The sequence below is a fragment of the Lacerta agilis genome, chromosome 9, assembly GCF_009819535.1.
Source record: "Lacerta agilis isolate rLacAgi1 chromosome 9, rLacAgi1.pri, whole genome shotgun sequence".
Lineage (NCBI taxonomy): Eukaryota > Metazoa > Chordata > Lepidosauria > Squamata > Lacertidae > Lacerta > Lacerta agilis.
In genome coordinates, this window is record NC_046320.1 from 70,331,727 (window position 1) to 70,350,985 (window position 19,259).

Sequence of the window (19,259 nt, forward strand, 5' to 3'; positions counted from 1 at the left end):
TGCAGGGAGCAGGACTCGATTTTCTACGCACGTGTAAACCTAAGGTGAAGGAATGTATCTGTATAATAAGCCTGTATGAGGAGAGACTGCTGGATCAGGCCAATGGCCCACCTAGTCCAGCATCCTATTCTCACAGGGGCTGAACAGTTTTCTGGGGGGAACTAGCAAGCAGGATCCGAGCACAAAAGCAACTCTGACAAAAGAAATGCGGCAACTAGACTGGTGACTGGGAACGGCGACCAAGAACATTTAACACTGCTCCTGAAAGACCTACATTGGCTCCCAGTACATTTCTGAGCACAATTCAAAGTGTTGGTGCTGACCTTGAAAGCCCTAAATGGCTTCGGCCCAGTATACCTGAAGGAGCATCTCCACCCCCATTGTCCAGCCCGGACAGTGAGGTCCAGCTCTAAGGGCCTTCTGGCAGTTACCTCCATGTGAGAAGCAAGATTACAGAGAACCAGGCAGAGGGCCTTCTCGGTGGTGGCGCCCGCCCTGTGAAACGCCCTCCAACCAGATGTCAAGGAAATAAACAACTATCTGACTTTTAGAAGACACCTGAAGGCAGGCAGCCCTGTTTAGGGAGGTTTCTAATGTTTGATCTTTTATCGTGTTTTTAATATTCTGTTGGGACCCACCCAGAGTGGCTGGGAAAACCCAGCCAGATGGGCGGGGTATAAATAATAAATTATTATTAATATTCTATATCGCTTCTTGCCATTTTCAGAAACTGGTATTAGGCAGATCACAGCCAAGGTGCCTAACAGGCCCATGGACTCCTCCTTTGTGGGTTCCTTGGGGGCCTCTGTCGTTCTGACCAGGGAAAACTGCCTTGAACATCACAGTGGTGTGCCTGTTGGGGGAAATACATGATGCTGAGATTCCTGTATTGCGGGGGGTGGGACGGGACTAGATTACCCTCCGGGGGTCGCTTCCAACTGTATGATTCTGTGAATGCTAAGCACCCAGAGCAAATCTTACAAATCCAACACTGGACTCTCACTCGGTTCCTATCCCACAATGCACCACATTTTACCAAGGTGTAGCTGAGCCTCGGAACCCACCCTACCTCATCCAGCCCACCTCCCCTCGTACCTTAATGGCCAGCTCTGTCCGGCCGCATTCGTATGCCCGGGCAGCGATCTCAGAGTACGAGATGCCGGGGGTATCGCCCAGTTTCTGGTTGATGGCCTGAGCTACTTCCTCATCAGATTTGTCTTTCTGCTGTACCTGGGGAGGAACGATTCGGAAAACACACGGTGCATTAACATTATCATTGTGAATTGATAATCACCCGCCCTTCACCCCAAGGCCTCGGGGTGGGCTAGAACAACGCTAGGAACAGTTTTAAGGTATACAAAGAAAGTATCAGGTCTTAAACCGATTATGATACGCCAAGACCAAAACACCAACACAGCTTGCAAATATAAAGAACAATTTTACTTGATTAAACACACTAAAGTGCTTGGAGATACTTATAGACAAACAGTCAACTAGTGGCACAACTCTGCCAATAATTTATATAATAATGTCATAGCGCAGTGCAAACACGCAAATTTTCCTGCTGTGCCTGTGAAGATCTTATATTCTTCATATATCGTGTTAAGTATCTAGTATTGTGAACTGAAGAAGCCGTTGCGAAACCTGCTTATCACCGAAGTACAGGTCTTCTGATCTACTGTTCTGCTTTCGCCGAGGGACGGTGAGGAGGTGTCCGTCTGTGTCCGCTACTCACGCATGACCCCTGCCTCTACACGTGGCTATGTGAAGAATCCTTTCCTGTGACCGTTCCCATTTACATGCAAAAGCACCAAACTTAATCCGTTCCGTGCATCACTGCAAGTAAGAATGTTTTTAAAAAATGTTTTTTTATCATCTACAATACTGTCTTATTTATTTTATAGTACAGTACATTGATTATTACTTTCATTTTATGGATCAATGGTCTCGTTAGATAGTAAAATTCATGTTAAATTTCTGTTTTAGGAGTTGTTTTTAAAAGTCTGGAATGGATTAATCCATATTGCATTACTTTCTATGGGAAAGCGCGCCTAGGTTTTGGAACGCTTTGGTTTTGGAACAGACTTCTGGAACGGATTAGGTTTGAGATCCAAGGTGCCACTGTACAGTCTTCTGCGGCTTCTGTGTCTCTCCATGCAAAACGTTCTCAAACCGGAACACTCACTTCCAGGTTTGCAGCGTTCGGGAGCCAAAACGTTCAGTTCGAGAACCAAGATACGACGGTATGTGGAAATTGTTCAGTTTGGTTTTGTATTTGCTATTGGTGGCTAATTTTGTTATAAAAAAATTCCTTCCAGTAGCACCTTAGAGACCAACGAAATTTGTTCTTGGTTTCTCACTAGGGGCCCCTCCTGGCTGGTGGGATGCTGTCTTTTGCAAGTGTAACTGATTACAGGTAGGTAGCCGTGTTGGTCTGCCATAGTCAAAACAAAATTTAAAAATTCCTTCCAGTAGCACCTTAGAGACCAACTAAGTTTGTTCTTGGTATGAGCTTTCGTGTGCATGCACACTTCTTCAGATACACTGAAACAGAAGTCACCAGACCCTTATATATAGTGAGAGGATGGGGAGGGGTATTATTCAGAAGGGTGGTGGGAATGGGTGATCAGCTGATAGGTGTGGAAAACCTGTGGACAACTGTTAACGACTGCAATTGGTCTTACAGGAAAAAGCAAGGGGTGAGATGGCTAAAGACAGCTTTGTCACATATAATGAGATAAGAATCCAATGTCTCTGTTCAGACCAGGTCTCTCCATGGTTTTAAGTTTGGTAATGAGTTGCAATTCAGCAACTTATCTTTCCAGGCTATTTCTGAATTATTATTATTTGTAATAAGACAGCTACTTTGAGATCTTCTTATAGAATGTCCTGGGAGACTGAAGTGTTCTCCTACTGGTTTCTCTGTCTTGTGATTCCTGATATCAGATTTATGTCCATTTATCCTTTGGCGTAGGGATTGGCCTGTTTGTCCAATATAGAGAGCTGAAGGGCACTGTTGGCATTTGATGGCATGCACACAATGTTAGAAGATGATAAACTTAGTTGGTCTCTAAGGTGCTACTGGAAGGAATTTTTTAATTTTTAATTTTGTTTTGTATGTATGTGAGACGCTGCTGCAAGATTTCAGGCTTCGGCAGATGGTGGCGGCGGAGGGAACACAGCGATCTGGATTTACGGGCGAAACGTACTTACCTTGTAGCAGGCCCAGTGCGCCAAGATGCGGCTGATCCCCTGGAACTCTGAGAGACGCAGGTACTCACAGATCTTGATAGCGATGGGGTAAAGTCTCCGCAGAACCAGCCTTAGGGTGGGAAAGACAGGAGAATCAGTCGCGCCTCTGTGCTGCCGGCACTAAGGGCAGCCTTGTATTCCTTACGGAGGAGAGTTCTGTCCATGAGCCAGAATGAAACCTGCACCGTCAGGAGTAGTATACCTCTGGCCACAAGATATTCTCCATCTTTGACCGCTAAGGGAGGCAACTCCTGCCTTCCATGCCCTGATTTTGGGCAGGGAACACCTTGCCATCTTTTCCCATTATTCCCAAGCTGCCCTGGGAGACTTTCTGGTTGAAGGAGCAGAGAAAGAAAAACAACAACAACAACAACAACCCACTTTTGAATAAGCAACAACCAGCTTGGTAAAGAGCAGGACTTGAACCCAGATCCACGGCTAGATTTTTCCATCCACTGGATTGCAGAAGCCTCCCTTGCTCTCAAAGCTCTTCAGCTCCATCTCAGACCCACACACCCGGAATCGTGTCCACAACTCCGTGTTTGGTCTGTTGGCCTAACTTGTTGTGAAACAGACGGCTGCTGTTTCTTCGCTGCTAAATCTCTGCTTTGAGACGAAGACCAGGTAAATCGGAAGTGTGCCAGACACCGAGATCGTAAATCAATTTCACACTTGTGTTGTTTTATTTGCGTCAAAGAGAAGCATCCTAGAATCTTCCTCTTCTGCCATCTAGCTTCCCCTCCCAAACAGCCCAAGAGATGCAGCTCAGCCGAACAAGGAAGCGGTGGGGGGGGGGGGGTCGGGTCTTTACCTGTCCAGCAAAACTTCCGTGGTGACCTGTGTGTATCTGCAGCAGCCGTCAAGGAAAAGGCCCTTGTGCATGTGCCAACCGCGACAAAATTTGCAGCTTGGAATAACAGAATTGTAGGATTGTAAGGGACCACCAGGGGCCATCTAGTCCAACCCCCAGCGATGCGGGAACCTTTTGCCCAACGTGGGACTCGAACCCACCACCCTGTTTCATGCTCCCCCAATTGAGCTGACGCTGTAGATTTGCCTTGTTCCGGTGTATGCAATGCTCCCCCCACCCCCCACCCCCACAGTTTTGCAGTTGTGCGATTTGCTGCCACATTGCATTGAAATGGCCATTGGCTACAAACAATAAAATTGAGCTACTAATGCTTTCTAGGATACTGGTCAAAGCTGAGGGGGATCCCGATCTGGTAATCCCGGATGGCATTCAGCACCCGCAGACCCCTGCACGTCTCCACAAAACGCTCGGGAGGGAACTTGTCGATGAAGCATTTCCCAAAGGAGGCCGCCTGGAGGCATGAGAGAGCGAGAAAGGGTTAAATATATATATAAATGTAAGTTTCTAGTCCTTAATGTGACAAGGTTCAATCATACGCATGTTTGTGGGAGGGGGATTACTGGCTGGCTTCCTTTGTTCTTGCTTTCTGTTACGCATTTTCCTGCTCTCCTTTTGCATTTTAATGTGGCGAACCACCCTGCCGCCTTTGGATGAAGCGCAGCATAGAAATTTAGTGAATGAAACAAATAAAAATAAGATCGTCTGAAAAGCATACGGTCAATGAATGGCTGATATAATATTTGAAGCTGTCCAAATAAAACTTGCAGGGGATTTGAAGGAGGCAAATCTTGAGCATGGACTCATGCAGAGACACACAGAGAGAGTCCTCTGTGGGCAGAAATGCATGGGGTCGTCTGAAAAGCATACGGTCAATGAATGGCTGATATAGTATTTGAAGCTGTCTGAATAACACTTGCAGGGGATTTGAAGGAGGCAAATCTTGAGCATGGACTCATGCAGAGACACACAGAGAGAGTCCTCTGTGGGCAGAAATGCAAGGGGTCGTCTGAAAAGCATATGGTCGATGAATGGCTGATATAATATTTGAAGCTGTCTGAATAACGCTTCCAGGGGATTGGAAGGAGACAAACCCTGAGCGTGGACTCATGCAGAGACACACAGAGAGAGTCTGTGGGCAGAAATGCAAGGGGTCGTCTGAAAAGCATATGGTCGATGAATGGCTGATATAATATTTGAAGCTGTCTGAATAACGCTTCCAGGGGATTGGAAGGAGACAAACCCTGAGCATGGACTCATGCAGAGACACACAGAGAGAGTCCTCTGTGGGCAGAAATGCAAGGGGTCATCTGAAAAGCATATGGCTGATGAATGGCTGATATAATATTTGAAGCTGTCCGAATAACGCTTCCAGGGGATTGGAAGGAGGCGAACCCTGAGCATGGACTCATACAGAGACACACACAGAGTCCTCTGTGGGCAGAAATGCAAGGGGTGTTTTTTTAGTAGCTCGGGTGTGTTTAACCTCTTACAGTACACGGCTCAGGAATCAAGTCACTCCCAATCTGCCACACCTGAGCTCTCTTTGCAAGGAGGCCGTGCCCACCCCCCAGAGGGTTCTGCCCCTTCAATACTCACCCGAAGGAGAGATTTCTGGATCTCGGGCTCGTGTTCGTAGCTGGCCGCCCTGATGCATTGCTCCACGGCCTCCGGGAGCAGATTCTGGTCCTTGATCTCCCGCAGGTACTCGTCGGCCTTCTGGCTCTCTTTCTGAGGGGGGGGGGAGGAGGAGGAAGGGGCGGAAAACAGGAAGCCTTATAGCCCTCGCGGTATGGGGGTGCCAGATCTCGTCAAGAGTGCCTCCTTCGCCCATGACAATTGTTATTATATTATTATTATTATTATTATTATTATTATTATTATTATTTTATAAAGTTTTATTTAGTTCACCAACAACCCAAATACAAACAGTGAAACCCCCCAGGCAGCCAATACATTGGGTATACATGAACCATGAAAACATATTCAAATCACCCATATGCACAATTCTATATATATATATATTCACACTCCACAAGGATTATTTAACTTTTAACATTTTAATTACCCCTAATTGTTCATCAAACCTACCCAAATAATTCAGTATCTTCTCATACCAATCCTCCTCTTTCTCACTGACCTTAAACCCTTTCATTCTGCGTATCTTCACAGCTAGGTGTTCTAAAATTATAATATTATTCCATTTTTCCCTCCACTGGTTCACCCCTAGCTCTTCTGCATTTTCCCAATTGCTCGCTATAACCTGTCTGGCAGCAATGACCATCAAATATACCCATTTACATGATCACTGTTTATTAAACTTATATGCTACTCATCCTGTTGATGGGGACCGGAACAGTCAGCTTAGCAGTAATAAAGCAACAGGATTGAAACTGGAGGTGCAATTGTGAAATTGGGTCATATAAGCCTATGTGGTGGACATGTCCCGTTATAAGCACTTATTGGAATGATATATATGAAGAGCTCAAAAAATTGATAAAATGTACATTTAAAAAAAGACCAGAAATGTTCCTATTAAGTATCTTGCCAGAAGAAATTAAAAAAACGAAGAGTATTACCGGTATGTTTGTACGGCACAACAGCAGCAAGAATGCTTGTGGCTAGAAACTGGAAAAATAAGGCTGTGCCAACAATAGCAGACTGGCAAAACTTAATGTTTGCAATTAGCCAAAACAATGGGCAAAATAAGAAGACAGATGATGCGGGAAGTATGGAAAGAATGGAGGATATTTAAGGAATACTTATTAGGTAGTGGTATAAATGGAATCCTAACAGCAGACCCAGATTGAACCTTTGAACAAGCAAATAGAAAGTGAAAGAAGAAAAATATGAATAATAAAAGGAAATTACAACTGCACATTAAGTCAATATAATATCATGAAATGCAGAAAGGATAATTGGAGGTTTGAGAAGGTGTTAGTATAAGTGTGGATAGATGTTGTGTATGTAAGCATTTATGTCTGATGTAAAAGTATGTACCGTATATACTCGAGTATAAGTCGACCCAAATATAAGCCGAGGCACCTAATTTCCCTACAAAAATGTGGGAAAGCTTATTGACTCGAGTATAAGCCGGTTCACCTTTGCCACTGTGGTAGAGGAGGAACGAGCAGCCCAAAGCAGCCCTTTGGGCTGCTCCTTCCTCTTCCTCCTTTGCTGCTGTGGAGCTCACCCCGTCGCAGGGTTTCGAACCGCCATTCTTCTGATCGGCAAGCCATAGGGCTCTGTGGTTTAACCCACAGCGCAATGTTCCCTTGTGTTATACAGAGAAGGCTGGGATCCTGTCCTGTTTAAGCAGGAGCCAGGGAAAGTGAGCACCTGTGGGGTTTTAATACTTCCTTAACTGATAGGCTTTCTGCCTTCTGGGGTATAAAGTTTGCATTTATGTGAGCAGTTCAGGAATGGAACAAGCTGCCTGGGGAGAGTAAAGAGCCACCGTTCTTGTACACTTCTTAAGGAATGGTTGACTTGAGTATAAGCCGAGGGCAGCTTTTAAAGCACAAAAAGTGTGCTGAAAAACTAGGCTTATACTCAAGTATATACGGTAAGTAGTTATGTGTGAAAATGTGAATATATGTGATGTGTGTGTGTTTTTTTTGTATGACGTGTATGATTTTAAACAATAAAGAAACAGTTTTTTTTTAAAGAAACTATTACCATTTTGGGAAATGATATATGATGAATTGAAAAAAAAAAGTTTAAAGTAACTTTTTCTTTTAAAAAAAAAGCCTTTCTTTTAGGAATTCTAGGTGCCGAAATCCCAATGGAGCAAAAAAAGGCTATGTATGTATACGACCACAGATGCACGGATGTTACTGGTCCAGAGATGGGAAGAGGACAAAGTCCCGAGCAGAGAAGAATGGCAGATGAAGTTGACAGATTATGCGGATTATATGGCAAAAATGACCGGAAGAATCAGAAAAGGGGAAAGACAAAGGGGAAACAGCAAAGAATCGTCAAGTCCGAGATCAGAATGTTGGAAAGGCTACGCACGCAAGAACTGATGTTCGTGTGTTTTGGAAATAGCGATGGTGCCGTTTGCAAGGTAACAAAACCAGCTGGCTAATGGATTAAATCTAGTAGACGGCTGAGAAGGAGATCAAAGAAGAAGAAAGAAGCGGTAACATCAGGAATTCAATGGACGTATGCTTGCAACGGCAGTCGGACACCTAATTGTTTTTGAAAAAATATATTAAATTTAAATAATTTGGATCGGTTTCTTAAAATCTGAAAACCAATAAAAATAATATTTTAAAAAAGGAAGAATCAGAAATCAGGAAGACCGAAATTTTAATAAAGAATGGGGGGAAATTATAATTTATCTTAAAAACCATTGTAAACAGTTAAAATTGTTAGTATGGTGCTGGAGGAGACTCTTGAGAGTCCCATGGACTGCAAGAAGATCAAACTTATCCATCCTTAAAGAAATCAGCCCCGAGTGCTCACTGGAAGGACAGATGCTGAAGCTGAGGCTCCAGTACTTTGGCCACCTCGTGAGAAGGGAAGAATCCCTGGAAAAGACCCTGATGTTGGGAAAGATGGAGGGCACAAGGAGAAGGGGACGACAGAGGATGAGAGGGTTGGACGGTGTTCTCGAAGTGACTGGCATGAGTTTGGCCAAACTGCGAGAGGCAGTGAAGGATATGCGTGCCTGGCGTGCTCTGGTCCATGGGGTCACAAAGAGTCGGACACGACTGAACAACAACAGGATTGGAATAACACTTGTAGTTTAATGGTGAATTTTGGATAAAATGGAGATGTAAAAGATTTGGATTGTTAAGATTTAGGAGGAAATGATTAACAATAGGACCCACAAATTGGAAGAGGGAAATCCAGGAGATTGTTTGGAATCTTGTTTTTATGTCATATGTTGGATATGTGAGTGTAAAACTGTAACTTGGAAAACTATACACACACACACACACACACACACACACATTATTTCCATAATTATTACTATTATTAATAATTAAATTTGTATACCACTCTACACCTGGAGGTCTCTGGACGGTGGCAACATAAAATCACAATATAAAAACACAAAATACATAATAGGAATAAAAATAATCCAATTACCCCCCCTCCCAAACACATTTTAAAAGGGTATTGGGTGTCAATCAGCCAAAGACCTGGTTAAAGAGGAATATTTTTGCCTGGCGCCTGAAGATGTATAATGAAGGCGCCAGGTGAACTTTCCTAGGGAGAGCATTCCATAGACAGGGAGCCACTACAGAGAAGGCCCCGTTCTCGTGTTGCCACCCTTCGGACCTCTCGAGGAAGAGGCACATGAAGACTAAAATGAGACACATCTAAAAACAGTCACGGAACGGAATTTGCAAAGTTCCTGCTTCTCATCTTTTAACAGCAGCCCAGGACCTCTATTGCCAAATCCTGGAATATTTAATAATTTAGATCGCTGGTCTTCAAGAGTCTTGCAAACTGCCCTACTTGAGAAGGTAGCTCATAAACTAAAGGCTTTCTAAAGGGCAGAGCTCAAATGGCCATTATATAGAATCACAGAATTGGAGAGTTGGAAGGGACCCTGGCGGTCATCTAGTCCAACCCCGTGAAATGCAGGAATCTTTTGCTTGGGCTTGAACCCACAACCCTGAGATTTAGAGTCACACGCTTGGAAGATACGGGTGAAATAAAAATTTAACAAATAAAATTAAATTCCCCAGGTTATGCACAGAGTTACACCTGAGGCTGCCACCTGGCCTGGCTGCTCTTCCAGCCAGTCTGTCCTACACCAAAGTGGGGGAGCAGGGCTGTCTCTTCTTCCTCCCCGCCTACCAAGTGGGCCTCACCTCATACTCTTTCTGAGCTTCCAACAGCAATGCTCCTGGCGCCATGGATGCAATCTTGAAGACTTCCTGGCTGGCCTCTGAAACGGAAGTGTTATAAGAATTTTCAGGTCTCAAATATAAATAAATGTTCATAAAGGCACACATATCTAAATACATGAGCCATGTGTCTGAAACAGTATAGGGGAGGCATCCTGGAGCCGTTTCGAATCTCCCAATGACCTCAAATATTCCTCTGCAGTCAGGGAGGCAAATTGGCAAAGCTTCCCCATTGTCTGTTTGCTTGCAAATCCTGCCTTGAGGGAATATTTGTGAATGACTAGGGTGAGCCTGTGACCTGGACTCAGGAGCTAAAGTATTAACCATCACAAAAATAATGGCCAGGCTGCTCAGGTAATGCAATCAGTGACCATTATCAGGTATCCTGGCAGACAGGATTTCTGCTGTAGACCGCCTCCTTCTGTGATGTTTCAGTTGCAGGTGGGTAGCTGTGTTGGTCTGCCATAGTCAAAACAAAATAGAAAATTCTTTCCAGTAGCACCTTAGAGACCAACTGAGTTTGTTCTTGGTTTGAGCTTTCGTGTGCATGCACACTTCTTCAGACACACTGAAACAGAAGTCACCAGATCCTTAAATATATGAGGAAGTGGGGAGGGGTATTACTCCAAAGGGTGGTGGGAATGGGTGATAGGCTGATAGGTGTGGAAAACTTGTTGACGACTTTTAACGGCTGCAATTAGTCTTGCAGGGAAAGGCAAGGGGTGAGATGGCTAAAGATAGCTTTGACATGTATAATGAGATAAGAATCCAATGTCTTTGTTCAGACCAGGTTTCTCCATGGTTTTAAGTTTGGTGATTAGTTGCAATTCAGCCACTTCTCTTTCCAGTCTATTTCTGAAATTCCTTTGTATTAAGACAGCTACTTTGAGATCTTCTATAGAATGTCCTGGGAGATTGAAGTGTTCTCCTACTGGTTTCTCTGTCTTGTGATTCCTGATGTCAGATTTATCCTTTGGCGTAGGGTTACCCATTCCCACCACCCTTCTGAGTAATACCCCTCCCCACTCCCTCACTATATATAAGGGTCTGGTGACTTCCGTCTCAGTGTATCTGAAGAAATGTGCATGCACACGAAAGCTTATACCAAGAACAAACTCAGTTGGTCTCTAAGGTGCTACTGGAAATAATTTTCTATTTTGTTTCTTCTGTGATGTGTGTATGATGTTTTGGGGAGTGGTCTTGGGCTGCAGGGTGGGCAGTTTCAAAAGTCTATACAGTATAAGGGCTTGCGCACCATTGTTCAGGGTTCTCCTCCCTCCTGCGTGTGGGGAGTGGGGACCCTGTTGCAACACTTAATAAAGATCAGGCTTACTAATCGCTTCTCAATATACCCTGGTTGGCCTCTGTTTTCTCCTACCAATATGGAACCCGCTTAAGGACTCTATACAGGCTCCGGAATACCCCATAAGAGAAAGGGAGCAGTTTTTCTTGTAACAGAAGCAAGAAGTGGGAATCCTGGCCAGGATGCTCACGCCTGGCGAATTGGCCCTGAAAATAACAACCAAGGCTCCCCTTTTCAAACAGGAGGCGGCAGGTTTCTAGTCCTCTCTGCTTGCCCAGTATTGCAGGGGGGACTCACCTGGGATCTCGTGGAGGAATTCGTGGGTGGAACGGGAGAAGATCCTCACGCCATCGAGCTCCGGCACGAGGTACGAATCCTCGTCCAGAGGGTACCTGCGGTTAGCATTAAGGAATCCAAGGACGATGCAGGCGGGTGTTGAGGCGAGCTGTATCAGGTATGGGGAGCTCCGTGGGGGACCCCAGATGTTCCTGGACTCCAACCCCCAGCAGCCAGGATGGCCAGGAATGCTGGGAGTGGAGCCGCAGCATGTTCCCCCCCCCCCGCCCCATCCCTCATCTAAACAACCAGCAGAACCAAACGGTGTGAAAAAGACCTGGGTTGGATCAAGTCTCGCCCAGTACCTGTGTTAGAAATTAGCCAGGTGCCAGGCGCGTTTTGCGACTAGCACATGTATGTGGATTCTATCCGGGAGATAAACTGTATTTTGAGGAGTTACTGATCTGACATGGTTGCCTTCTTCCTGCCTCTGTTACGTCCCCTTTGCTTTGTCTCTTAAGTTCTTTGATGGCATGAAAACAGCCTATAATGTCCGAGTCAATTAGGAGGAAGTGACAGTGATGAGCACCTTCTTTGATGTTGGACATTGTTTTGAAAAAGTGAGGCATTGGGAGGGAGTGGCTAGGGAATAATCTGCACGTAGTCAGTGGGGCTGGCCACGCAGGCTAGCTATCTATAAATTGGATGGTGTCAGGAAACACCCCCTCACCCCGACAGGTAGCTTTCCCAGATCCGTTCCGGTACAGGGACCCACCTCCCCCTCTCTGAAGTTTGTCATCCTCCTCCTCTGGAGGAGGAGACCACTCCTCCAGTGGGGAGGGAGAGATGGAAGCAGGGAGTCGGGACAGGGGCTGTGTCAGGATCACAGAGCCTCAACACCAAGCAGGAAGTGGGGAACAGGGACCTTTTCCCGCGCTCCGATCGCAAAGGGAGGAAGGACGTGGAAGGGGGAGGCGGGGGTTTAGAATCCCGCGCCTTCTGTGCTGGACCAAGAACCGGAAACGGTCATTCCCGGACTCTGCTGAGGGATGAGATGGACGTTTTTATTTGAGCTCCACTGTAAATATTTGCACAATAAAGAACTTAGTTGTTAGAAGTTCAGCTTCTGGCTGATTATTCATGAGCAACCACTGACAGATGGTTTTGGGCAGAATTGGGAGAAGTTCATGCTAGGACTGATGGCCACAGGGCGGTGCAAACTGCGGCTACCTGGGGGAGTCACTTCCTCGCTTCTTGAGGGCTTCCAAGTGGCAGATTGAGGTGCTTGCTTGATATGTACATATTTTCACTCACTTGTGTTTCGTATTACTTCTGGCTCTCATTTTAAAAGAACCACCTTGCATTTGGCAAGGCAGCACCACGCAGTCCAACTGCGACCATGGAGTGATCTCTGGACGCCTGGCAAGCGACGGAAATCTCCATCTGGCTGGCCCCTCCAGCTTTCTTTATTTGTCGCATTTATATTCCTCCCGTTTCCCCAAGGAGTAGTACATGGTTCAGTTAGCTGCTACGACGACCCTGCAAGGTAGGTGAAGAGGCTGAGGCTGAATCCAAGGTCGCACAGTGAGCTTCCTGGCTGAGAGAGGATTTGAACCCTGATCTCCCAAGTCCTAGCCCGGCACTCTAACCGCTAAACCGCAGTGGCTCCCCTAGAGCCCTTCTGCCACGGGGCAGCCCTATAAATTAAGTAGGCAAATAAATATGGGGGGGGGAGAGTCAAATGTTACCTTAGAGAAGGATCTGAAATATTTCCCTTGAATAATAAGCCCACCACCCACCAGCCCCAGCCCCGCCTCTCCCCAAAAGATGCTGAATGCACTGCTCTGCGTCCCCAGCCACAAGGAGGCGCCGTTCCCACGCCATCACCACGGCACGCTGCTTGCTTCGAGAGCGGGTGCACCTACCACATAAAAGACAAAGGAGGGTTCCCCCCCCCTTTACCATCAAGTGGTACATAAATGGCATGACAATAATATAAGATATAAAAATATAAAAAGGAGAAGCAAAAGGTCTTCCTGAGTCTTGGCACGTTTATTTTTCTCCTCTTTAAACACTTCACTGCTCACCTAATACCTTGGCTGGTTGTGAAAAGTCATTAAACGCTAAATCCACTCCACTTACCCGTGGGGAGGAGTTGCGGTGGATCGCGTGGCCGCCCTCTCACTTCCGGGTGGGCGGGGGACTTTGTCCCTTGCCGCCCAGAGGAGTCCCGGCCGCGTCAGCAAACAGCCGGCCAATCAGCCGGCTGGGGGGCGTGGCCAGGACCCACCTTTAAAAGAGAGGCGCGGTCGGAGGGTTTCCTGTCGGCGTGCTTTCCTCAATCTCCCTCCCTCCCTCCCTCCCTTCAATGGCCTTGCTCTGGACTTTGGTTGGTCGCCTGCCCTTCTCAGGGGCCTGGTAGGAATTTTTCCACTTGCCAGATTGGCTTGGCCATGTGGTTTTCGCCTACCGCTTAGCAACTGTCACAGCTTTGTCAGGTGTTGCGGTTAGGCATTGGGTGACCTTATGTTGGGGGAGGGGAGGCCTGGCCATCGCCTGCCCCTCCAAGCTTAAGGGTATTCCGTTAAAGGAATCCGGGGGTGCGGATCTTGTACGAAGCCCGGGGCGGGGCTAGGGCCATGCCGCGGCCCCTTGGGAACCCAGGAGGAGCTCCAGTTGGTCTGAATTGACGGAGCTCCCCCTACCAGTGGTTTACCCTTACTGGACTCCCTGCTCTGCGGGCAGGAGTCAGATATAGTCAGGTCTATCCAATGCCTAAGCCAATTACCGCTCACATTCTGTAACCAATAGAGTTGTGGCCAAATTTTGCCCACTAACATTAACCTTATATCCTGTGTCCCTGTGTTTTATTTCATCCTCGAGGGGGTGGCCGCGGGGTCTCGACACGCAATGGAATTCAAACAATATTAAAGGCAAAATACAGAATAAGCACTATTACACTACTTTAAACAGGCACGGCTTCCTGAAAAATTATGGGATCTGCAGTTCAAGGACGCTGTTAGGAGACCCCCTATTCCCCTCCCAGACCTAAAATTCCCAGAGTGATTTAACAATCAGTACCTCTTCATGGGAGACTCGGAACTGTACCTCTGGAAGGAGAATAGGGGTCTCCTATGAATCCTCATTGCCCTCATTGTAGTTTTTTAACTACAATTCCCAGGTTTCTCTGGGGGGAATCATGAATGGAAAGAAGACAAAGTTCCAACCAGAGACAAATGGCTGATGATGGTGATGGACTAGACCAGGGGTCCCCAAACAAATGCCTGGGGGCCGGATGCGGCCCAATCACCTTCTAAATGCGGCCCGTGGACGGTCCGGGAATCAGCGTGTTTTTACATGAGTAGAATGTGTCCTTTTATTTAAAATGCATCTCTGGGTTATTTGTGGGGCACAGGAATTCATTCATATTCTTTTTTCAAAATATAGTCCGGCCCCCCACAAGGTCTGAGGGACAGTGGACCGGCCCCCTGCTGAAAAAAGTTTGCTGACCCCTGGACTAGATCGAAAAGGCAAAATTGACTTGGAAAATCAGAAACAAGGAAGAGAAGAATTTCAAGAAAGAATGGGGGAAAATTTATAATGTATTTAAGAGAACACTGTAAACAACTGAAAACTTTGGTGGGATTCGAGTAATGATTGTAATGTATAAAAAACCATGGAAAAATGGATTGTTAGTATTTTAACAAATTAAGAGAAAATAAGATAAGCAGTTGGGGGGAAAGGATTGATAATGGTAACCATGGAAGGCTGGAGGGAAGTCAAAGGATTCAGGGAATCCTAAATGAAGAGGCGAATGTCGTGTTTGAATTTAAATTTGTTAAGTAAAACTTCATAAAAATTATTATTATTAATAATAATAATGGCATGATAGTTCTTTAAATGCAACATGTGGCTGCATCCAGTCCCATGGTCTGGCTGGCTATAGCTTTATGGATGTGCAATGGAAGGATTGTGCTAACTTAAAGGTAAAGGGACCCCTGACCATTAGGTCCAGTCGCGGACGACTCTGGGGTTGCGGCACTCATCTCACTTTACTGGCTGAGGGAGCTGCTGTTTGTCCGCAGACACATGTTGGGTCATGTGGCCAACATGACTAAGCCGCTTCTGGCGAACCAGAGCAGTGCACGGAAACGCCATTTACTTTCCCACCGGAGTGGTACCTATTTATCTACTTGCACTTTGAGGTGCTTTCAAACTGCTAGGTTGGCAGGAGCACGCAACGGGAGCTCACCCCGTCGCGGGGATTCGAACTGCTGACCTTCTGATCAGCAAGCCCGAGGCTCTGTGGTTTAACCCACAGCCCCACCCGCGTCCCTTTGTGGAAGTGGAATGGAAGGACTGTGCTAACTTAGTGCCCCCCATTTCCACCACAGTGCATTCTTGGACGGCAATCATGCACAGAGGCCATAAGACGGACCCCGGGGAGTCCCCCAGCCTCACACAAAAGGGGAAGACCCACTGAACTCACCAGACCATCTGCTTTGGCGGAGCTCGAAATTCACAGATGGACTCGCCCAGTTTTTCCTGCAGAGGGAAGAGAGGCAGAGGGGTGATGAGGGACAGGAGGAAGGAAAGGGGTCAGCTGCCCCTCTCTGTGGGGCGGTGTTGCAAGAAAGGGCTGAGGCTTGCTGTGGAAATGGAACCACACCATAACCACTGGAAAGATAGGCCAGCGGAATCACTGTATTTCTCGGATTTCAGGAGAACCCCCTTTTACGCATCTTTGCCCTGTGCGTTGCACGCGAGTCACTTCCTCAAACACGCCAGAAAATTACAAAAGAGGATTCCGACAAGACACTAAAGCAAGTTAAAATCCACTTGTCAATCAATTATTTTGCTGTACGGGCAGTTGCACGCCTTGGAACATTTTTTGCAGAACTTTGTTCCCGCGGCCAGAGCAGAACATGAGCCAAGAGCGAACGCCGCCCCTCCTTTGTTACAGGCGCGCTTTCATGGCGGAGCAGAGCAAAGTTCATCCTCCTCGATCCTACGGCGATCAAGCTTTCCAGAAAGTGGCGGCAGCTGGCCAGCGCCTTGCAAAACCAGACAAAGTTAGGAGGAGTGGCAAGCCAATTCAAATGGGAACCGTATGAAAATTAGAAGGATTTGCGGAATTTTTTATGCAGGATGCAGAATTTGGGCTGCTTGTGGTGCAGAAGCCCCTTTTGGAAAACAAGGAGTAGACGCAGACCCGCCAATAGACCCGCGGGGCTCTGTGTGTGCCGCAGAATCTCAGCTTTCGGGTGCCGAATCTCAGCTCCTGTTTAAAACCGAAAGAGCGACTTTCTAGCCCTTAGGAAATCCGTTCCCTTTCTTTTTAGGTAGACTCTCTTTCAGAAAAGGGAGAAGGAATCACGGAACTGATGTCGTCCTGGACCGCCCTATATCTGAATCCAGCCCTACCCCAACCTGGTGCCCCTGCAGGTGTTCAAACTACAACTCCCATCAGCGACAGGCGCTATGCTCCACACACCCGTAAGACGCCTGGTTGTGGGGGAGGCTAGCTTAGTCCCTCTGGAGTAGACCAAGGTGGACTCCTGCAGTGAGGCCCACAGAGAACTGCCTTTCAATCTGACGGATCTCTCCGCTTCCAAGGCGAATCTGGACATGGCGCTCACCTTCAGGTTGGACTTCCCCATCCAGATGTATCCTGTGTCGGTGAAGAGAGCCAGGTAGCGATAGTTGAAGGACACCGCCATCCGCAGGAAGGAGCCAGCGTGAGGACTCAGCCCAGGCAGGGTCTGCAGTGAAGGAAGAGAGACACAGTCAGCAGGGTCACGAGGAGCTGCTGATTTACTCCTGACATGCGATGCCCGAAGGAAAAAATGTCATCGCCTGTTCATAAGTGGTTCTCAGGCCAATTCCACTCAGGAGGTGACAGTCAAACTCTTAGCTGATAAAGACCTACCATTTGGTAGCCAAATTTGCTCTGGCTGAGCTAAGAAATTCCGTTCCAGCTTTCCGTTAACGCTTTCTAGTTTTGAAACTTTATGCTGCAAATTTCTTCTATAATTCTTTTTAAATTTTCTGTTTTACATTTTAGAATACAGCGGTACCTCTGGTTGCGAACGGGATCCGTTCCGGAGCCCCGTTCACAACATGAGCAGTACTTCCGGGTTTGGCGCCTTCGTATCCCGTGACAGACGCAACCCGCAGCCATCGTAACTAGAGTTATGACTGTGTTCATTCAAACAACCTTAAAGTACCAGTGACCTCCCTTCTTCTCTTTCCATGGTTCATTTGGCAAAGCATAAATCCCTGCATATTTTATATAAACCAAACCATTCAGTATTCCATTATTATGTCCATCAAAACTTGCTTACATTGTTGAATTTATCTTAACGCTGCCCACATTTTCAGATAAACACAATTCCCCCCCCATATATTCAATAAACACTTTCCAATCATCTTTAAATGCATGCTCTCCTTGTTCTATTATTCTATATGTTAGGTCCTCAAGCTCCACATATTCCATCAGTTTAAGTTGTCTTTCTTCTTTAGTTGGGATCTCGCTCGATTTCCATTTTTGGGCTAACAAAACACGAGACGTTTTATGCTGCAAATTACTTATCCTGTAAACTTTTAGAGGTTCTGTTGTGTGATTTCAGAGGAAAGTCTTGCTCTTTCCCTCTGCTGTTTACATATTGTACAGGCATATGTAAAGGCTATGCACAATAATTTGATTGATTGATTGACTAAGGAAGCAGAGCAGAGCCATTGTGGCTAGTAGCCACAGATAGCTCTATGTAATGCAGCAGGCTAGGAATTGGTCCGGGACACGGGTGGTGCTGTGGTCTAAACCACTGAGCCTAGGGCTTGCTGACTGGAAGGTCGGCGGTTCGAATCCCCGCGACGGGGTGAACTCCTGTTGCTCGGTCCCAGCTCCTGCCAACCTAGCAGTTGAAAAGCATGTCAAATTGCAAGTAGATAAGTAGGTACCACTCTGGTGGGAATGTAAATGGTGTTTCCGTGCGCTGCTCTAGTTTCTCCAGAAGTGACGTAGTCATGCTGGCCACATGACCCAGAAGCTGTCTGCAGACAAACACCGGCTCCTTCGGCCAGTAAAGCGAGATGAGCGCCGCAACCCCAGAGTTGTTTGCGACTGGACTTAACTGTCAGGGGTCGTTTACCTTTACCTAGGAATTGGTCCAGCAGGAGCGAATCTCCAGGGGGCTCCCACAAGGGGTGTCCCATCCAGCCCTGCATGCCCCTCACTCACCACCGGGGAGCAGGTCGTGTTGTCCAGTAGGTACAGCTCTTGGCCAACGGCAACGAGGAGGACGGTCACTCTCTCTTGACACAGGACGGCCCAGCAGGAGGGGGGCTTCTGGACACCTGCAAGAGAGACAGGAGGGATGCAGGCAAAAAAAACAACTTTGGGCAGAGGACACTTTGCACAAAGCTGAGGTTCATAGGCAGCAGCGGATCTGTCTGCTTGGGGTAGGGACTGTGTTACAAACAGGAAGCCTGCTGGAGCCCCTATAGGTAAAGTTAAAGGGACCCCTGATCATTAGGTCCAGTTGTGTCCGACTCTGGGGTTGCGGCGCTCATCTCACTTTACTGGCCGAGGGAGCCGGCGTACAGCTTCCGGGTCATGTGCCCAGCATGACTAAGCCGCTTCTGGCGAACCAGAGCAGCACACGGAAACGCCATTTACCTTCCCGCCGGAGCGGTA

The 19,259-nt window shown here is 46.9% G+C and overlaps 1 protein-coding gene across 1 annotated transcript in view; it reads right to left on the reverse strand.

The window, feature by feature from the left end:
- Positions 1-19,259, reverse strand: part of VPS16 (VPS16 core subunit of CORVET and HOPS complexes) — a 41,308-nt gene that overhangs the window by 14,355 nt on the left and 7,694 nt on the right. The window contains exons 6-16 of the mRNA XM_033161032.1: positions 18,804-18,919; positions 17,203-17,325; positions 16,053-16,108; positions 13,395-13,484; positions 11,585-11,679; positions 9,949-10,025; positions 5,720-5,851; positions 4,447-4,574; positions 4,064-4,099; positions 3,214-3,322; positions 1,096-1,230 (exon numbers count right to left, since the gene is read on the reverse strand). Coding sequence (XP_033016923.1) covers positions 1,096-1,230; positions 3,214-3,322; positions 4,064-4,099; positions 4,447-4,574; positions 5,720-5,851; positions 9,949-10,025; positions 11,585-11,679; positions 13,395-13,484; positions 16,053-16,108; positions 17,203-17,325; positions 18,804-18,919 — 1,097 coding nt within the window. The remainder of the gene's footprint in view (positions 1-1,095; positions 1,231-3,213; positions 3,323-4,063; positions 4,100-4,446; positions 4,575-5,719; positions 5,852-9,948; positions 10,026-11,584; positions 11,680-13,394; positions 13,485-16,052; positions 16,109-17,202; positions 17,326-18,803; positions 18,920-19,259) is intronic.